Source organism: Drosophila subobscura, chromosome A (assembly GCF_008121235.1).
Source record: "Drosophila subobscura isolate 14011-0131.10 chromosome A, UCBerk_Dsub_1.0, whole genome shotgun sequence".
Taxonomy (NCBI): Eukaryota; Metazoa; Arthropoda; class Insecta; order Diptera; family Drosophilidae; genus Drosophila; species Drosophila subobscura.
This window is the reverse complement of record NC_048530.1, coordinates 14,300,698-14,322,125: the sequence shown is the minus strand read 5'-3', so window position 1 is coordinate 14,322,125 and position 21,428 is coordinate 14,300,698. Positions and strand designations below refer to the sequence as shown.

The window sequence follows — 21,428 nt, the reverse complement described above, 5'->3', positions numbered from 1 at the left end:
TATTTAACCCGCGGAAAAAAAATGTCCTTAAGTTGTAAGTGAATTAAATGCTAAATTTTCTTCGATTTTTCCTTTTGCATATGCATGTGTGTGTAGGTGTAAGTGTGTGTAGGTGTAAGTGTGTGAGTGTGTGTGTTTGTGTGTCTTTGTTTTTGTTTTTGTGTGTGTGTTTGTGTGTTTTTAAAACAAATCTTTAAGCTTAAATTACAATTCGATTGAAATTAAAACTAAAGAAAAAATGTATGAAAAAACCTCTCCATTGAACTAACTTTTGTGTTGTGTGTGTGTGTGTGTGTGTGTGGTGTGTGGCGTGTTGTTGCTGTTTTAAATATTACAAAAGTTTGTATTTATTTCTTTAATATATTTATAGCATAATTTATGAAGAACATTTACACACACACGTACAGTATATATGTATGTATATCATACACTCAATGGTATATCCATATACACATATAATTCTCAAGATTTTTACGTTTTTTTGTACATTTTTGTTTTAGAGTTTTAGAGTTATGCAGTTTTTAAATTATTTTATAAATATTTACTCTCGTCATTTGAATTCGCTTTTGGATTGTGGCTTGTGTGTGTGTGTGTGTGTGTGTGTGTGTGTGTTTTTATTTGCAATACAATTTCCTATATTTCAATCAATAAATGGTTTATGCTCATCCATTCATGCATCGCATTCAGATCTCACTTACGCACTAAAAACTTCTCCCACGTCCTACGTCTCCTGTCGTGTGGCTTAGATGCTTTTGAAGTCTGAAATGTTAATTCGTTTTTCGCGTTTTCTTGTTAGCTGATTTAGGTTCGGTTACATATACTTTATGTCCATATATAACCATATACATATACGTAGAACTATCTTTTGTTTTTGCTTTTCTTTTTGCTTTAATTACTTGTTTTATTATGTAAAGACGACAAAATGATGATTTGAACTTGAAACTTCTTATTATTCGTGTTTTTGCTTTTTGTTTTTTGTTTTTGTTTTTGTTTTTCGTTATTTAAAGAACTTGAAACTTGGAATTAAGGGTTACATATTATGATATGAGAGCTGATCTGTTTCCATTCTTCCCCCTTACCGTTCCCTCACTCGCAAGGGCCAGAAATTGTAGTGCATTCTGACACTTGGGTTGGGGATTGTGGTGGATGCCTTCCGCTCGGCTTCTGCTCTATGTATAGGGAATGGGGGGGGGCTCCCCTCCTACCACACACATATTGCATCTGCCCCCCCACATCCCCCAGAATCGTCTGAGATCCCGCGGGCATACTCTGCGACTATTAACAAATGTTTGCTTATTTTTCTTCTTGTTTGTTTCTTTTTTTTTTAACTTTTTATCACTCATTTACTTCGTTGATCCTGGCGGCTTAGGCTAGATATATATTCATATATGTATGTATGTGTATGTGTATGTGTACCCGTCTATATGTATCGGATGTATCGGGATAACTCTCATACACTCGCTGTCTTTCTATACATGGATCTAGTTTACTTCTGTATTTATATATTTATACTCGTATTTATATTTAGAAAAAAAACACTTTTATTAACTACACAAAAAAAAAAATTATTTCGAAATATATTTAAGATCGAGAGGGAGAGTGAGAGTGAAAGAGAGGGGAAGGAGGAACGGGGGAGTCAGTGTTTTGTGTGTGTGTGTGTGTGTTAGATATGTATGTGGAGGGATCCTTTAGCCAAAGGAGTGACCCCCCAAATGTGACTCCTGATCCTCCTCCTGCTGCTGCTGCTGCTGCTGCTGCTGCAAATGATGTGACTGATGATGTTGCTGCTGCTGCTGCTGATGCTGCTCCATTTGCAATTGTGGCGAGCGTCCGCTGCTGCTGCCACTTGCAGCACTCCCACTGCCACTGCCACTGCCACTTGCAGCACTCCCCGTGTTGCTCGTCGTGCTGCTGCTGCCGCAGTACTGGAAGAGTAGATTCTACACCATATTCGCATACTTATCCTGCGGCGACATGTAGTCGAGGCTGTTCTGGGAGAAGGCCTGCGCGGACACAGTGCCGGTGAACGAGGGCGACGGCGACAGGCCAAAGTTGGAGGCCGTGTAGCCCGAGTGGCCCATGTTGTAGTTCACCTGGTTCTGGTTGCTGAAGTACTCCATCTGGGAGTAGTAGCTGGGCGCCTGGGCGTAGTTGTTGGGGTACTGCTGGTACTGGTTGTGCCAGAAGTTGTACGAGTCGTGGTTGGACATGTAGGCCGAGTGGGCCGAGTGGTGGGCGGACTGGGCCGATTGCGCGGCGTGTGCGGCCGCTGCTGCCGACTGCGGCGACATGGGGGTGATCGGTGGTGAGGGGGTGGTGATGCTGCTGCTGCTGTCCATCGGCGTAATGTTGCCGCCCGGCTGCAGCAGTCGCGGATTGCTGCCCGCCGCCGATCCATAGATGCTGTGATGGTGATGCACCCCGGCGCCAATGTCACCGCCGGCATCCTTCAGCTGGTCGTAGGGCGAGCGGAGCACATCTCCGGACACGCCCACACCCACACCGACGCCGCCGACGCCGACACCGCCGCCACCGCCGACGCCCACGCCGAGATTGAGGCCACCGCCGCCGCCGCCGCCGGAGGAGCCAACGCCGCCTCCGCCGCCGCCGCCACCGTAGCCGCCCGTCAGGCCGTGCTCCTTCTTGCAGACGATGCTCACGGGGCTGACGGAGGTGGCCGGGGTGGGGAGCAAGGGCGAGGAGTTCTGATGCGCCGCCGTCACGTTCAGGGCGGCCGCTGCTGCTGCTGCGGATAGATGGGCGTGGCTGTGGCTGTGGGAGTTGCTGCCGCCGGTGCTGCTGCTGCTGCTGTTCGGCGTTGATCCGCCGCCCCCATTGTTGTTGTTGCTGTTGTTGTTGTTGTTGCTGCCGCTGCTGTTGTTGTTGTTGTTGCCATTGTTGTTGCCACCGCCCGATCCTCCAGCAGCTGCCGCAGCAGCGGCACTCAGGAAGGAACTGTGATGCGTCTTGATCGACTGAGCCGCCGCCACGGCTGCCGCTGCACTGGCCGCTGCCGCTGCCGAGCTGCTGCTGCCACCGCCGCCGCCGCCGCTCTGGCTTTGGCTCTGGCTCTGCTTTTGGCCGCCGGACTTGCCGCTGCCACTGTTGTTGTTGCCACTGCCACTGCCGCCGCCGCTGCGATTATTATTGGAGCCACTGCAGCTGGCGCTGCCACCTCCGCCGCCGCTGGCGTTCTTGGAGCTGCTCAAACTGTTCGACTGCTGCTGCTGCTGCAGCTGCTGGCGGCACTTGGCGCGTCGATTCTTGAACCAAACCTGCAAGAGGCAAAGAAAAACAATTGCATTTAGTTTATAAAATTCGTGTAAATTGGCAGAACGTTTTATAATTGAAAATCTCCATAGTTTCTCCCATGCAGCCTGCCACAAGTGCTCGGGCCTCAAGTGTTTGCCTCCACTGTGTTTGTTTGTGTTTGTGTGTGTGTGTGGCAAGTGGGAAAACGGCTGCAATTTTCCCACATCAATTAGTTTTCCGGACGGGCAATGAATAAATTATATACATAAAAGCAGGAGGGGTGGGCACACGCCCACACAACCCACAACAAGTGCAAAAAGTCACGCGCTGCCCCGCCGGATGAGAGCGAGAGGAAAAGTTACATCAACAGCCGCCGGGCGGCAGCAGTCCCAAAAAATTGACTCGATTATATTGTCACTCCCACTCACACACCCACCCACAATCGCCATCTCCATCTCTCTCTCGCTCACACTCAGACTCTAGCTGCAGGAAGAGAGAACAATAAACAGCCCATAAAGCGGGATACTCGAGCGAGAGGAATTCACTTAGCCTTGTTTGTTATGCTTAAGGGGCTGCAAACAATCCGCTAAGTGCACACAGCCAGCAAGTCCCCGCCCCTGGGCTACAGCCGCAGACGAGATCCATCCCCGCAGTAGAGCGAAAGAGCACGAGCATGTTCATCATACACCGAACATCCAACCGTCCAACCTCCAACTCCAACCTTCAACCTCCAACTCAAACCAAAACCAAAGCAAACGCAAAAGCATAGGCAAGCGCAACCGAAGTTTGAAGTCGTTGGCTGATGCCCGCCCCTTTGCAACATGGAAAATGTTATTTCAGTGATTTTTGCTTGGGCATACCCTTAACAGAGAGGGGTACTCGGGGTAACAGTTACGTTTTGGTAGCCAGAAAATAAAGTCTCTATGATGTCTCATCTCAGATCAAGGAATCTTAGCAAGGAAACACAACCAACTTCCAATGGAACTTTCCACTACAAATTCACTCTAAACTTAAGAATTGCATTCAAAAATCTAAGATAAACATTGAACTGTGTCATAAAATAGTTCCCAAAGATATTCCCCAGATCCAAACTTAATTTGGGCTCAACTTTTCGGGTTAGAGTATCTAAAACTTCGACTGCTCTTGCCTCGCGTCACATATTTTGGGGTTGGTGTTGCTTGCTAATGGCTTGTGCTTTGGTAAACAGCAGAATTTATTACCGAACTCCCACTGTCACTCTGCTTTTGGAAGGAAGGGGACACCCAGGCCCAAACCCCCGCCTCGGGCCAAAGTTAACACTTGCCACGCGGCGGCTGTGGCCACTCGAGCGTTTCATTGCTGTGTGTGCCACGCCACACACCCCCACTTGAGGCGCACACAAAAAAAAGAGCATTAAACAAGGCGTATCAAATTTCATTATTTGTCAGCAAAGGACACAGGAGAGTCGAGAGTGGAGAGTGGAGAGAGCGAGAGTGAAGAAGGGGCCCGGGGCCCGCCCGCCCGTTGCCGTCGCTGTTGAAAATTCAATTTCAATTTTCAATTCAATTTTGAATTTGTGAAATCTCCTTTTGTGAATTGACTTTGAAATGGGACATCCTCCTGCTCCTGTGCGCTTCGCTTGCTTTCATTCCGTTCACTCCCCACCGCCACCGTTCAGCTGCCGCCAGCGAATCGTTTGATATCGTTTAATGAACTGCAAGGAGAGAGCGAGCGAGCGGATGGGAATTCCATAATACTCGTAATATTGATCAAACTAAGCTTGGGAATTTTTGCAAATTTTAGCAGAAAATTTATGCAACATGATTTTCCCATGATTTCCAATGATTAATCGAAAACACACACACACACACACACACACACACACAGACAGGAGCGAAACCGATTCAATTCTTGTGTCCTTCTAATGAACTTCAAAAAAGAACAAAATCAAATCATCAAATACAAGAAAAAGAACGAAAATCAGCGAACAACTTTTAGGAAAGAGAACTTCAAAGAACTTTTTTTTCGATTTTATTTTGAAATTGTTGGCTCGTTTGCGGTTTTACCTGATTTGTAAAGTGGTGGTGAAAGGCAGTGGGCAGGGGAGTGTGGCGTCTGAGGGGAGTTTGGTTGAATAGCTTTCAAAATTGATTCATTCGATTGAATGGCGGAGGCTGAGCACGGACTTACGCGGCGGGTACACAGACGAGATGAATAACATACACAAAATATGTAAATCTTTTCTATCAATTTATCTATTTATAATTTGCAGATTATTCACGAAACTATAGCCTGATCTTCATTTATGTTTGCCATTGATCTATTATTCGATAAAGTTATAGTTGAAGAATGAGCGGAAGAATCTTCCTGAAAGTATGTTATTTTCGCTTTAAGAGTTGCCTGCAAATAAATTTAAATATTCTGCATTTATTCTCCCATCTATAGTTTATTTATTTACCATCAGATTTCACTCGAAATAAACATTCCCTGAAATTCTCGGAACAAGTGTTGCACAACCCAATGAAAAGCGAAAACTGTGAGCACAATTTCTTTGCTTTCTTGGTAAATTCCCGGCCTAAGTAGTCTAACTTTGATGGCAGTAGAAAAGTTGATCCTTTTGTGCTAAATTACTGCTTGATTCTTTGATGACTTTGCCTATGACTTTTCGTTCTTTTTCAAAATGAAATTACGGCGTGCAAGTTGCTATTGCATCAAGCAGCAACGAGGGAAAAGGTTTAATGGGAAAATGGTAAATTATGCGCACGGTTTGCATAAATCTCTCACACTTACTGCCTGCTCTCTCGCTTCATTCATATGTGCTCTACAGGAGCAGAGAGAGAGAGAGAGAGAGAGGGAGAGAGCGTGGAGTGTGAGGGGTTAAGGAAAAGAGTGGAAATTGTTAATCCGCAATGGGAAAATTAATTTTATAAAACATCTGTGTGCTGCGTGCAGGACGCGTCGTTGCTGTTGCCCGTTTTCTATACAAAAAGTTTGTCCCACCTAAACCTCACCTACCCCCACCCCACAACACGACACACCATCCATGATACTCTTCCTGTGACACTCTGCCTTCCCCTTCCCCCCCTCTCTCTACAAATATATCCCATATATCCTAGTGCATTGCGTATCATGAGAGGCAGCAGCGAACGAGACAAATCCTTTTACACAAAAACCAAAGAAATATAAAAAACGAAGCAGAGTTTTTGCTGTTGTTGCTGTTGTTGTTGTTGTTGTTGGAAAACTAAAACCAGGGAGAAAGGGAAAATGTGAAAAAGAGTTGACAAAGTTTTACTCACTCTCCCCGCGCCCCTCTCTTTCTGGCGATTCTCTCGATTGCAACCCCCGACGGGGAAATCGAACAGCTGAAAACGAGGCTCAAAATACCGAGGTGACAATGCGAGGAGGGAGGAGGCAATGGCAGAGGAGGGATGCCACAAGGGTGCCCCCTGCCCCCATTCCATCCCGTTAACCATTCCCATTTCCATTCCCGTCCGTTCCCCTTTCCTCTCCCTGGTTTGCATGTGATTTATGATTGCCAGCAGCAGCAGCAATGGCAGCCATCCCCGTGCCCGTGCCCGTGCCCGTTCCTGCGCCCGTTTCTGCTTCCCGTTCCTACCCCCTCTCTCGATCTGTGGGCACTCCTCGTTTCTCGGGGCGAATGAAAACATTTTTGGGCGTAAATGTTTGCTCTGTTCTGGTGCAGATAAGCTGCCCGTAAAATTATTACGTTATTTGTATTGGTTGCAATCAACGCCCTCTCACTTAGGAGCATGCCACATGCCACATGCCACCCCCAGGGGCAGCCGCAGCGGTAGCAGCGGCAGCAGCAGCAGCAGCTACTGGGCCATAAAGATGCCTATCATTCAATTAATATTTACCAGACCTTAAGCCTCCCCCCAACCAACAGACCGACCGACGAGCGACTCCCCGATTATGACTCCTGGCGATGATTCTTGGGCACTGATTTCGTTGCGGAGCGATTCGGGGATTCGTTTGATTCTGTTTCTGATTTTTATGCCGATTTCGTTACTGATTCAGACATTTTCCTACACTCCTTCTCTCTCCCTCTGCTCTCTCTCTCTCTTCCTTCTTTCGGTAATGATTATTTATGTGTTTTTTGTTCGTTGTTGCTTCTGGAAAATCCTCCGAAGGTGACCCTTTCATAACAACAACTAATGAGGCCAACACCCCGATATAGTTATGGCTTAGAGATTTTTACGACTTCGCTCCTCCAGCGAGGAAGCCCCACAAGCCACATTGAGAGCTCTCAATTTCAGCTGCTGCTCATTTTTGTGAGTTTTTCTTCTGTGCATCTTTGATCTTCATAGGAGAGGAAGATCCTGCTCTAGCTCCTGTTTGGCAATCCTTTTGGGAAAACACAGATATTCGGCATTGGTGTCTATGCGCTGCTCCACTTGTGTGTTTCCCCTACAGAACACATTCTAGTTGTTCGCTAATTGAGTTGCTTGGCTTCCTGCCAAGCCCCACCCCACACAAGCCCCGCAAAAGCCCCAAACCCCAGCAAAGCCAAAAGCCAGACGCCTTCTACTAACATGCATACGAGTCGTGTTTGCTTTTCTCACTGCTCTGGGCTCTCTCCTTTTCCCATGCCCATTTCCATGCCCATTTCCATTTCCTTTCCGTCTTTCTGCGGCGCTTTTTGGCATTTCCATTCGTGGCTTTGTACGGTTTTTCCTAGTTTCGTGCTGTAATCTGATACGTGAATGCATTGGCATGTTGCGTCGGTGGCAGACGCCATGCACAGTGGTACGAAGTCGCACATCGTGGGACATCAGCTTGAAGCTTTAGCCGATGGGAGCAGCCTGCATGTCGCGTTTCTTGAAACTTTCTTTCTGATGCAAACCCCCAGAAAAACTGTACACAGAACAGCAAAAGAAGAGCGACAGCACAGAGCAGTATGGAAAATCTATACAAATTGTGCATTCCACACCCATGGAATGGAATCCCCCAAACGAACAGACAGACAGAACAGAACAGAACTGAGCAGACGGAGCAACGGATGGACGGACGTGTGTGGTGTGCATTACGGGAATCAATTGTGTAAAAAACGTCGGGGCATCGGTGTCCAGTGGATGGATGAATGAATGTATGGTGGGGGCAGGGGCAGGGGCAGGGGCAGAAAACATTGGACATTGGACATATGCAAGTTGTCCTTGCTGCAGCAGCAGGGCACGGACCGGCACCGCACGGTACGTGTCGATTTTCACTTCGACCCGAAACGACCACTGCAGGGGCTTCCTCTGTTGTTCTGTCTGTTGCTGCCCACACACACACACACACACACACACACACACACAAAATACACGCAAGCCACATACAAGTGCCCTGTTGGCCTGCTTGTTCTACGCCTTCAGTTTTGCTGTTGCTGCATTTTCTACTTCTTTTTTAGCTGGCCCAAGCCCATCGTCTTCGCTCAGACACAGCTTTTCTTTGCCTACATTGCTCTCTTGCCTGTGGTCCTATCCGCCAACCGAGTGGCAATGCGGCATAACGCGATCGCTGGCTCGTCTGTGACATTCATTGTGCAGCTTCTTCTGTGACTAAAGCTGCTTCCTCTCTCCCCTATTTCCTGCCACTCCTCCTCCTGCTCCTGCTCCTGCTCCTGCTCCTCCTTCTGGCAATGCAATGTCACGTCCTTAAATAACATTCTGCACAACAGCAAAGCAAAAGCAAACGAAAGGAAAGCAAACAAATCGATAGATCAATGCCTTCTCTCGGCTTCCGATTGCAATATTCGATTTGATATTGTGTCGCTTCAATCGATCGTTGGCTTGTTTATACAGGACATTACCAAAGAGATGACAGTTTTCGTTTGCAGCAGCAGCAGCAGCAGCAACAGCAACCGGAAGCAGTCGATGATGTCTCTGTTCGATCGTTTCTCTTGGGCCATTTGGCAGTTGTTCGTGGCCAACGGCGCTAGCTGGCCCCGATGCTCTGTTTGTTTAGGCCGATCATTGGACATGGGCTCGACGACACCTAAACAAACACACACACAAATTACGCACTGAATGGGTAGCATCCTTAAACAAATTGAGTTGTACAACTCCTGTGTCATCAGCATCAGCATCAGCATCAGCATGAGGCAGCAGGGCAGCATTTGGTTGACGGTAAAAATTAGCGCAAATTATGCTCGACTAATGCGTTGAGCAAACCTCCGCTCCGCTCCGCTCTGCTCTGCGCTGCTCTACTCTCGTATCGTATCCTTCCGCTGTGCGTCCTGCCCTGGAGGGGTGACTTGTCATACCCCAAATTCCCTTGGCAAATAAACGCGGAATATATCTCATTTTCAGAGGGGGGACAAATACACCCGAAATATCAGCGTCTATTTGCATTGAAAGTCATCAAATCTGTTCGCTCCATATGTGAATCATCCGAATCATCCCCCCGCCAGAGCCAACAATCTATCCAGTACAGAAACAGATTCCTTGCTGGCAATCTGTTCGCCGGGAGCTGCTGCTGCTGCTCCTGCTGCTGTTTGTAATTTGTTTATTTTATGGATTTCTTTTTGGACTTTTGCCGCAGTGGGGCATGGCATTTCCTTGCCTAATTAAACCGAATTTCCGATTTCCGGCACCAACTCTATGTACAAGTGTTTTCGCACTCGCCCATCCGTTTGCTAAAGCTCACACATGTGCGGGTTAAGCGAGTGTAAGATGAAACCAAGCCGAACCAGTTGGCAGGTTGTTTGTTTGTCTTTATGGTCGGAGTAGCCAGAAGGGATACGCAGGGAAATCGTGTTCATTTAGCGAAAGGATAGGGCAATAATTACTGAAGATTTCAGAGAGTAAAAAGAGGCGAAATGAATTGATATTCGAATGCGAATCCTTTGCCAGCTTTTAGCTTTGAATATGGGGAACTGTGCAGTTTGATTTGCTTAGAACAAAATGTGCTTGCTTACCTGTACACGTGACTCGGGCAGATTGATCTTCAGAGCCACCTCCTCGCGCATGAATATATCCGGATATCGGGTCTTGCCGAACAGCGCCTCCAAGACGTCCAATTGGGCGCGTGTGAATGTGGTGCGCTCCCGACGCTGTTTTCTTGTGTTCACACCTAAAGCAACAAGAGATAAGTGCAGGCAAACATCGTGTATTAGTCGGTTGGGTCGGTGCGAAAGATAGGTGCCGAAAAACCAAATGTGCTGAAAGTCTGTTTTGCTCTCTAGTCTGCCATATCGCGTATACGCCACGTGGCACGCCAAACTTTTCCCAGTAATATTTCGTGCGGTGGGCAACCGTTATTTTTGCTCGCTGGGTTGCGTTTTTTGGGTAGTAGCAACCCCCGAAAATGTGCGACACACATAGACACGGAGGCAGCGAGAGCCAACCCCTAAGCGGAACGGCGGATGGAGCGAGGAGCGAGGAGTGAAGCGGAGAAAAAGAAATGAAAGAACCAACCCCCGTGCAGCAGCAGCAGCAACAGCAGCAGCCGCCCCAAAAATGCTGCTATATATCAGAGTGTGTGTGTGTGTGTGTGTGCCACATACATATACGTGCATGTATTGCTCGGTGTGTGCGTGTGCTCGTGTGTATCTGTGTGTTAAGCCGCAGCATTGTTTGCTTTGTCAGCCTCTCTGGCTCTCTCTGTCACTCTGCAACTTGGACTCGACTTTGGCTTGGGTCTCCTGCCTCCTGCCTCCTGCTCCTGCCTCCTGCTGCCCTCCTCCTCTGTCTTTGCCACTGAAAATACACCCCTGCTATTGTGTGTGGCACTCTCTCCCTCCGTCTGTCCTTCCCTCTCACTCTCTCACTCACTCACTCACTCTGTATCCCTATCAAAAATTAATGAGTTAGTCATTTTGGTCATGAATTTATAAATTGAATAAAAAACTTCAACTTCAATTCCTGCCTGCGCCTGCCTTCACTTTATTTCCATTTTGCAGCTGCCACATTTCGTTGCTTTTGCTGTTTTCGCTTTCAAAATGGTTGCCGTTGCCCCTTTTTTTTTTTTTTTTTGTATTTTTTCGGTTTACAATTAATTGCAATTTGTTGTTTATTTTTTAGCAGATTTTTATATCTACACATATTTATTTTCATAATTTGTACCTTGGCAGAGAGAGATCCGATCTTGTCGTGTCGTTTAATTAACTCCACCTATAAATTGGCTTGGCTCTTTGCTCAGTTTTATTTTCATTTGTTTTTATTGTCTTGTGATGCCTTTTATGGTGTGTTGTTTATTTTTGGCCAATTTATGATGTTTCCTGGAAGGTCTCATACTTTTTTGTTGCTTTTTGTTCAGGGCTAAACTATTGCACATTTCGACATATTTTGGAATACATTTTGTGAGCCAAAATAAATGAAAACTACCTAAATTCCACTGGATAAATATCTAGTGAATAAAAACGATTTCTAGCACTTTTCTATCATTCCATTTTCTATAATTTTAATCTTTTTTAGATGCTGCAGAGTATCCCCGAACTGAATACAAGATATTGAAGATATTTTCAAACGTATTCTTTCAGTGAAATTTGTAGTTGAAAAATGATCCATAAATTTCATTGAATACCTTTGCTTTAAAGGCCCTAAACGTTTACCATTTGCCCATCAGAAACACATTCTTTCCTTTCTTTTCTTTCATCAGAGCAACTCCTCTTCTGCAATCTCTTTCTCTCTTTCTTCTTTTGTGGGCCAACTCTTCCATCATGCAATATCTTTTGGCTCCAATCAAAATGTTATATAACGAGTTAAAATTCTGTCAATTACTTTGCTTATGAAACAACACGAATATATGGAAAACCATAAAGAAAATACTCGCCTCGCAATACACAATAACAACAAAAACAAAAACAAAAGCAAAGGCAAAAAACTCCAAATTGATTACGAAGTATGAAATATTTTTGGTAATTTTTTTCCATTTTTCTTTGGAGTTTTTGTATTTGTTTTTTTGTCGTTTTGCCTTTTTGTGGGGGCACAGCACAGAGTCGAGTCTTTTGTTGGCGTTTTGTAGCCAATTTTTTGTGATTTTTGTCAGGTTTGTTTTTGTGTTGTGTCATTTGCAGCGTCACCGAATGAGCGACCGAACGAAACGGAGCGAAACGAAAAACTGGAACTTTAAAAAGATAAAAAAACTTCCAAGCAGAAAGCCCCTGGAGATGGAGATGGAGCTGGAAACGGAGACTCTGCCTCATTATTCATTTTGACAATTTAACCTGATAATGATGCAATATCGATGAGAACTGACATTGAAAGGCACGGCCGGCGGCAGCCAAAAGATACATTTTTATGCCATATGGAGATGTATCTTTTGGGCACTGCAGCGACATGCAGATAGCTGGAGGGAACCGCAGAGAACTTTCAGCACATTTCGAAGGTTTTGGCAAGAGTTATTTTATACCAAAATTGTAATGTTCGATATTTACCCCACATACCTTGGGAGAACCCAACGGCCTCGAGACCATGTGGGAGGCCGAAGGGACCCAAAGATGGCATCGGCATGCCCGGCGGCAGTGGTCCATGCGGCACCGAATGATGCGGATGCGGGCCGCCATAGCTGTGCGGATGGGGGCCCAAATCGCCAGATTTGAGGAAACCCGCCGCCATCAGGGCTTCTGTTGAGTGCAGCGCCACGTTGAAGCTGTTGTGTGTCCGCTCGCCACGTGCTGCTGCTATCTCCCCGAAATCAATCTTGAGACCGATCTAAGAGACGTTCACGGTGTAAGAAACTCCTGCTGCTCCTTCCTCCCTTTACTGCCTTCCTGCCTTCCAGCCGTTATCCTGCCAAAGTGGGATGTGGGATCCTCAATCGATCCGCAGCTCAGTCGCCGTCAGTGTTGGCTTGAGTGTATCTGGAAGTACAAAAGAATGGAAATGGAAAACTTAGATAGCTGAACGATAACTCTAACCAGAATCAATTTCTTTTTATACACCACAGATACGAGATAAATCCATCGAAATATTTACTCACAGTATTTCAAAATGATCTGTCTTGAAACTGGGCAAAAATCTTGGAAAATATTTCTACTCTGCCCACGATAAGTGTTTCGGTTGTTTGCTTATGGGTTAAGCTCTTGTCACGAGTTCCAATTACACTCTAAGATCGGCAGAGTGCGAAGCGGAGACTTATAAAGAGAAACCAAAACCAAAATCTCTCTCTGTCTCTGTCCCTGTCTCGGTCTCTGTCTCTGTCGTGGTGGCCTAATCCCTGAGGTTTGCCGCCCTATTATGTAAAAACTTCTAATCTCTACGTTTTCGAAGATTACCCAACGAGAACGCCCGCAAACGAGCCGACGACTAGTCGCCGACGATGAACCGAACGAACTTCAAGACGAACTTCCTTCGGGGGGCTTATCCTTGCGGTTTAAGATCTTTGATCTGCGCTTAGCCGCAGGATTATTTCAGACACTTACTAAAACTGGTACTACGACTCAATAGACTGCTGGGATCTGCTGATCCGCCGCTGCCAGGACACACACACACACACACACACACATGGCAGGACAATGGGCAATGGGCAATGGACAAGGCATGGCTTAAGAGCGGCAGAGCGGCAGCGAGAAAGAGACAGCCCACAGCCCAGAGCCCACAGCCCAGAGCCTGGATTAAAACTCTTTTGTCTCGGCTTTCTTCTCTCGCTCACTCTCTCCGTTTTCGTGCGAAAAAAATTAGCACTATCCCAGAGAAGGAGAAGGAGAAGGAGAAAGAGAGACGGACACAAATGGCCCGGAGGTTAAGAGGGGCAAAAGCAATTGCGGAATTAGCACGAACACCTCTCGCTCTCTGTGGAACGTTTTGCCTTTTGTTTTGCGAAATTGAAAACCCAAAATCAGCCAAAACTATTTGTCACTTCCCTAAAGAGAGACACGGAGATCGATCCCTATATGTCTGTGCATACATATATTATTTATCCCTTGGATGCACCACAGACACATCCACATCCACATCCACAGCCACACATCTCATTGTGGTGCTGTGTAAAATTTGTTTTGTTTTGTCATGTCGCTTTCATGGCTGACTGAATATCGCATGAAGGATGAAATGTGCAGCCCGCAAGAACCACTCCACACCACTCCAGTGGCGAAAAAAAAACACACACAGAAGAGAAACCAAAACCGAAAACCTCGACCCTGATATTGCACCCGATACCCCCCGAAAGGGCAGACAGACGGACGGACGGACGGACGGACGGACAGTCCTGTTGCCCAAATTACATGCTCACGCGCACACGCAAATTAATAACGCATCTGTCTTCAATTCAGGAAGAGAGAGACACACACAGAGCGAAGAGAGAGAGAGAGAGAGAGAGCGCGCGCGAGAAGTTACCGTTAGCATGGTGCACCAAAACAGAGCTGCAATCGATGAATGATCGATTAAATGGCATCAAATCAAATCAAAATTAATTATTCAATTGCTGACTGAGTGAACGCATTCTTTTACAACTAGAATTGTGATAATTATAGCTTCTGAAGGACATCAAAACATTTTTATATTCTTTGCATTTCGAAACTTTTGTTCTGTGATCCATTGCATACCCCCCACCCTGCCGAATGTGGCTCAAACTTAATTGTCTTATATTTTTGGATGGCTTTTTCTGTTTCTTACTTTTGGGGAACTTGAAGTTCCCATAGAAACCATTAACAAAAACCGAAAAATGAGAAAGAAAAGTAAAAGAACTCTCGGCGAGCTCTCAGCATCTGTCAAAACCGAAAATTGTCGGAGCCCCAGAAATGTGTCAACTTTTGTTTTTGTTTCTTGTGCGGATTGGAAACTGCGACTCAGTGACGGTGGACGGTGGACGGTGGACGGGGCTCTATGGCTCTATGGCTCTACGTGATTTTCTAGTAATTTGCCGCTGGCACTGGGTCTCTCGCTCGCTCCCTCGCGCACTCTTTGTGTGCGTGCTTCTCTGTGTCTCCCTCCCTCGCTGATTATGAAAAATCATGGTAAATGGCAAAAAGAGCAAAACAAAAAAAAGAAGACGAAGGAAGGCCCCGCTGGCTGATCCATTGTGATGGGTTCGGCTGCGGGACAAAATCATATCAACTGGATATATATCACGTACTGCGACTGCGACTGCGACTCATTCATAATATATTCCATTTTCGGCAATGCCGAATGATGATTCTGTAGTGTCACTTTCGGATCACTTTCGGTTTCAGTTTCCGGGCACGGCTCCTCTTCGTTTTGATCTCATGCCCGTACTCTCGCTCGTCCGATGTTTTCCTCCCGCGATACTCACGTAATTACGGTCAAAATAATATTTGTGCACAAGAGTTTTGAAGGTAAACAGCCGCGAGGAAAACAAAACATAAGACACACACACACACACAAATATATAGCCAAGAAATCCAGCTCCAAATTGAAGATGGCAGCTACCGTAAGCGTAAGAGATCACTGACTGGATCGATGGATCGTTGGATCGTTTGAATCCAGCCCGCACATCGAACACACACTCTCTGAAGAACGGCAGTGTTTTTGTTTTTGTTTTTGTTTCTGCTGCTGATGCTGGCTGGCCCTGGGAAAGTCTCAGACAGAAGAGACAGAAAAGAAATCGCTGGCCACTTGGCTACTGTTCATTTGGGCCATGGGAAGATCTCATCTCCATCTCCGAAGCATACGATTTTCGGATGATTAATGGTACAATGTGGTCCCCCCAAGATTACCCATCCACCAATCCACCACCACACTTTGCATAACTCTTGGCCAGCTTCATTTCTCTCTGACTAATATAGTTGGTAGATGTGCAGAGCGTACGAGAGGTTTACGCTCATAACTCTGTTAGGCAGTCGCGAGAGATCAACTTTGGGGCCGGCCACTGTGTGTGCAGCTGTCAGGAGTGCTAACCTGTCAGTCGCTTCGGTTATGGCTCCAACTGCGGCTCTTACTGCTGTGGTAGCAGCTACATGCAGCCCCGCCACTGAGCCAGCTACGTGGCTGCTCTGTGGTTGTTGCAGTCAGAGCTATTAGTTGCCTTAACAAGCTCTATAACAACTTAATATGCCCGGGCACATTGCACATATTCTACACTCTACACTCTACACTCCACTGCAGCGGCTTTGTTTTTCTATGCATGAGACATGCTTGAGGCATTGTGGCTCTCAAATGTATTTGACTGAGTTCTTAGCTCCAGGAAGCCGTTGCCAAGGTTACGGAATGCCTCTGTGAACATTGAGACTTTACTTCATAAATGAATTTTAATCGACAAGAAAACGAACACAGAAACCAACAATTGAAATATGCCCAAAGCGGCAGCAACGAAAACTCAAATCGAAGACTCCAACAGATCCTTGGGATTAGGAAACTCTATAAATATTTTATATACTTTTGCATTCCAATTATTTAGCCACTTCCTTGACATTTTATTAGCCAGCTCTTTGCACCATTTTCTACAACATTTTGTATGCCACCAAACCAATTTTGGGTTCTTTGCTGTTGAGTGTAAGCCTGATATTCACCGACCAAAAGAGGGTCCAAAACAGATGAAAAATGCATTTCTCAGGCTCATTTACATTGAGCCACAGCTACTGGAATATGGAATACACTCGTAGATACTTGCACTGGCATGGTAGAAGGAACTGCAGACTGCGGGCACTGCTGCCAAACGGCAACCAACTCCAAAGTTGAGATACGGACTCTGGTCTAGCATAATAAGCCTGTCTGTCTGCCTGTCTGTCTGTCTGTCTGCGTTTTTGTGGCTCTGTCTCTGTCTGAAAATAATGCAACTTAATAAATGCAACAAAGAATGAGGCAGCAACAGCAGCAACAGCAGCAACAGTGGCAGCAAAAGCAGTCACGTCCCGAAAAACAGGTAATGGGAATGGAGGAGCTCTCTCGGAATGGTGGCGGATGGCCTGGAGGATGGGGAGACCATTTCTACGCAAATGCATTTTGACATTTAAATTTGCAATTTTCGCATAAAATTATATTTATTTTGTGTGTTGTTGTTGCTGGTGAAAATTGCAACCTTGCTGCCGCTGCTGCTGCTGCTGCTGCGAGGATCACGACGATGTGATGGCGATGGTGATGTTGATGTTGATGTGGATTCCAGCTACTGACTTTGACGTTGACGTTGCCTGAAGTTTAATTAAGCTACGTGCCAAATAATTGAAAAAGTGTGAAGATTTGACAAGTTTAAGACGCATTAAAAACATATATATGGCCTAGAAATCAACTGCCACTACTCGTAGATACTACAGATACTAGTGCATGTACATGTATCTCGGCATCTGGTATCTGCTGCTGCTGCTGCTGCTGCTCTGGCGACAAGTTTATTTCCATCCCGCACGGCAGGCAAACGGCTGCTAGTTATTTTAATTAGTTTTTTGTTTGTGTATATGTGGGAATGTATGTACGAGTATTTGCTGCTTATCTCATGGCAAATTATTTATTATTTACTTAATCAAATTGACACTTGAGCAGCGTTTGCCAGTGATTAATAGATGCTAGCAGGAGATTGCTCAATCAAAGTGATTGCGATTGGGAAACCAGCCCAGCCGATTTTCCATTCGCATGGCAATTGAAAAGGAAAGACAGGCGGTCGGTCCACCGATTGGAGGAGACCGACCAAAGTCCAACGCAAAAAGAGGCAACTGAATGTGCATGAAAGTTGCCACAACTCCCCAAAAGAAGGAACACGACAGGGCAGTTGCCTGAATAATTGCAAAATGAATTAAAACTCAGCTTAGCCAACAAATCGCTAGAGAGATTGGTAATTGCCACAGCCAATTAGGGATTTGTTATGGGAGGTTAGGCGACTCGAATCAGTCATTAGGTTGCTTCTAATTCTTGGAAAATATCTCCGATATTTTATCATACTGAAAGCACAACAAAATTCACTTTCCTTTACTCCATTCATAGGCTCATATCGCCGGAGTGATCGCTGACTTGAGCTCCCCCCAATAAATGTGGCATAAAATTGTTTCTAATTCAAGAAATGTTTGGCGGGGGCATTACACCACTTGCCTTGCTCCGTTACGCCCAATTCCATTCACAGATACAACAACATTGAAATGGACAAAAATTGAATGAATTACCAGCCCAGACCAGGCCCGGCCAGAGTGTTGTTTCGCCTTCGGAGTTTGGTACAAATGATTGCATCATTGAAACGAGAAACAGAAACAGAAACAGATACAGCGAGCCCCAAAACAGCAACAGAAATAAATCAAATAATAGACTAATAGAGTAAAGTAAAGAGCTCTCGGCGATCAGTGATCGGTGAGGTGAGGTGATCGGTGATCGGTGGTCGCTGTAGACTGTAGACTGTAGACTGGTCACAACAACACTGAAAAACCTTATTATTTGACGCATTGTCAATGTGATCTTGATATGAAATGAAACTGGAAATGGAAATGGAACCAGGCACCATCCACCAGCCACCAGCCGCCAGGCAGGCATCAGGCAGGCATCACATCTCAGTGTGTCTGAGTGTCTGAGTGATTTCTATTTAAATGGCTTTGTCAACGAAATTTGAGAAGCAACAACTACGCGTACGCGTAATGAGCAAAGAGTGAAGAGAGATAAAAATTAATAATAAAAATAATTGGGTACAAAAATCAAGAAAAAAACGAATAACGAATAACGAATCGAGACTCCAATCCATACGTTTCGTATCGTATCGTATCGCATCGTGCCCGTGTCTATAAGAAACGCAACGAAACGAAAACCTCACTTAAGGCGAGGCAAGGCAAGAGATTGACAAAAGATGACGACCACAAATACAAATACAGAAACAGAAACCGAAACAGAAAGAAGAAAAAAAGAGTAAAGAGTAAAACCCGATCAGGTAGGCTACCAAGAGAGTGTTGTGTGTGGGAGTGGGAGTCTGAAGACTGGGGCGTGCTACGGCCCCACAATGGAAGCTGTTCGGTGCGGTTCCGTTTGCGGATCGCAGTTCGTGTCGCTGTGGGGATATGAGGGATAGATAAGCTATCAGAGGTGTCGCGACGCGATCTCTCTGGGGCTCCAACGACTTCTTTCAATTCACAATTCACAATTCCAACCCTCTCCCCCATCCAGGCGGATGTTGTGAATGAAATGAAGTTGATCGAAATTGGCATTGGGGGGGGATTGTGATCTATCTAAGCCTGGGAGTCGCCGCCCTGCCGCAAGACAGTTGCGTGGGTGCGAACAGCCAGCCCAGAGATCCATCGAGATCCCCAAACTCCACTTCCACATCCCAAAAATTAACTTGCATATTCATTTTGTGTGCGTTTCATCTAGCACACAGACAGCGCACATATGTACGTACGAGCATATGCAAATGAATAATACAGAAGAACAGACGGAGGAGAGGAGTCAACGTTTTATTCAGATATTTTAATTTATAGCCGCCGCTTTGAAATTAGAGAACGACTCAGATACAAGATACAGCAGCAGCAGCAGCAGCAGCAGCAGAGGGCCACAAAATATGTGTGAATAATGTGACCTGAACGGGTCCGCGCCCGTCGCTCCATCGATGCTGCTGCTGCTGCTTGGCTACCTCTATTGTATCTAATATTAGACCTCTTTTTTAGGGTCTTATTGTTGTAGTATTTCTGTGCTCATATGTATATATATTGGATGTATTTGGTACCGATGCTTGGTTGAATGTTTTGCCTAATTAACGGCCAAGGAAGGCGGCCTTAATATGCCCATTAAAATTATGAAAATCATAACGAATTTCAGATTCAGACTCAGAGACTTGGATACCGATTTGGTCTTGCATTTTCTCACATTATGATTTCAACATTAGTCATAGCTGGAATTTCCTGTGAACAGAACTCCAACAGAAGACAAAGTGTGGAAGAAGACGCGACTTCTATGGGTTTTATTTCTAATTGCTTGGGCATCCCATTGAGCCTGAAACTATGGAGATTTTTGAGACAAGTATAACCATTTAGTGAGACATAATCGAGCACAATTGTGCCAAAGAATGGTTGGTGTGAGAAATAACAAGATGGTCATGGCAAGAGCCATCTTTTAGTGGACTAAAGAGTTGATTTTATCGGGGTATTCCTCTATCTGAAAGATGTCCCTTTTAGAAAGAGAATTATGGATCATCAAAGAGGCTGTAGAATACGAACAAGTATAGCTTGAAGCTTGGAATATGATTTGTGGAGATCTCAAAGAGTTATGGAGAGTTTATCCCCCCTGACTACTTAAGGCTATGTGTATGTGTATGTAGAATATCTATTGATCGAATAGTGTTAATCCTAGGTAATATAATCCTTGCTTCATTCTTGCCGCATTCCACGTGCCGTGAGAGTTCAGTTTCATGGATTATATGGATTATACAACGTTGTCGGATATGGAACACTCACCGAAAAAAAAACACAAACAAAACGATCACTGATCGATCGCAGGCGAATCGTTGTGGATCGTTGGGATCGTTTGGATCGTATAATATATTCCAATTTAGGATCCAGTTACTTTGCGGGATATTCGGGTTTATGCTCTGTGTGGCGGCAGTTGCTTATTGTTTGAGGTTTGAGGAGGCACTGGATACACCATAAAAAAACATATCCTGCACACAGGACACGGGCACACACACGATCGAATGTTGAACGGATCTGAACTGAGCGATCGATCGGTTAACGGTTACAGTTGTACAGATATGTGTATCTTTAGTATGTTGTTGTTGAAGAAGTATCTTGTATCTGGATCTCTGTATCTTTTGTTGTGTTTCACGCACTTTCGTAGGGCAGAATGAAATGTTATTTTGTGGCTTCTCTTTATTTTGTTTGTTTGTTTGTTTGCTTTGGCGACGGCGAACCTTTTTTGTTGTTGCTGACTGGCTGATTGCTGCTGCCGCTACGCACGGCGAGAGAGGGCAAAAGCGCGGCGAAAACTAACGGTGAACGATTGAACGCTGAACGATTGAACGCTGAACGGTGCTCAGTGGAACGCTGAACGAGAGAGAGACGGTGTGTGTGAGCGAGCGACGAACGCACTGACAACCCGAGCGGCACGAATGTATCTTTGGAACTGATTTTCGTGACACCTTCCAGCGGGCAAACGGTGGCAGAGCCAGAGCCAGAGCCAGAGCACCGTAGCAGCGTAGCAGAGCAGAGCAGCGGCGCAGCAGGCGGCGGCGGCGGTGGCGGTAGCAAAAGTCGTTCGACCAGTCCGTCCCCTCCACAGCGAAACGAACGGAAAAAAAACACGCCGAGAAACGAGCACACAGATGCACGACGCTTCGTGTGTGTTCGTGCAGCCAACCAACACCACCAGCAGCCCAGCACCGCGTGGGCCAGAGCGAGAGCG

General features: G+C 45.8%; 1 protein-coding gene across 2 annotated transcripts; it reads right to left on the bottom strand.

Moving 5' to 3' along the window:
• Positions 1 to 1,609: 1,609 nt before the first annotated feature.
• LOC117899078 (homeotic protein ocelliless) lies at positions 1,610 to 21,159 on the bottom strand. Of its 2 annotated transcripts, none has more exons than XM_034808851.1 (4): positions 20,486 to 21,159; positions 12,611 to 13,036; positions 10,151 to 10,305; positions 1,610 to 3,275 (listed from the first exon to the last, which is right to left on the bottom strand). In XM_034808851.1, exons 2-4 carry the CDS (start codon positions 12,789 to 12,791, stop codon positions 1,941 to 1,943), a joined length of 1,671 nt encoding a protein of 556 aa, XP_034664742.1. In that variant the 5' UTR covers positions 12,792 to 13,036; positions 20,486 to 21,159; the 3' UTR covers positions 1,610 to 1,940. The 2 variants fall into 2 exon arrangements, with proteins under 2 accessions (XP_034664742.1, XP_034664751.1); XM_034808860.1 differs by having other exon boundaries at positions 12,620 to 13,036.
• Between the last annotated feature and the right edge of the window lie 269 nt (positions 21,160 to 21,428).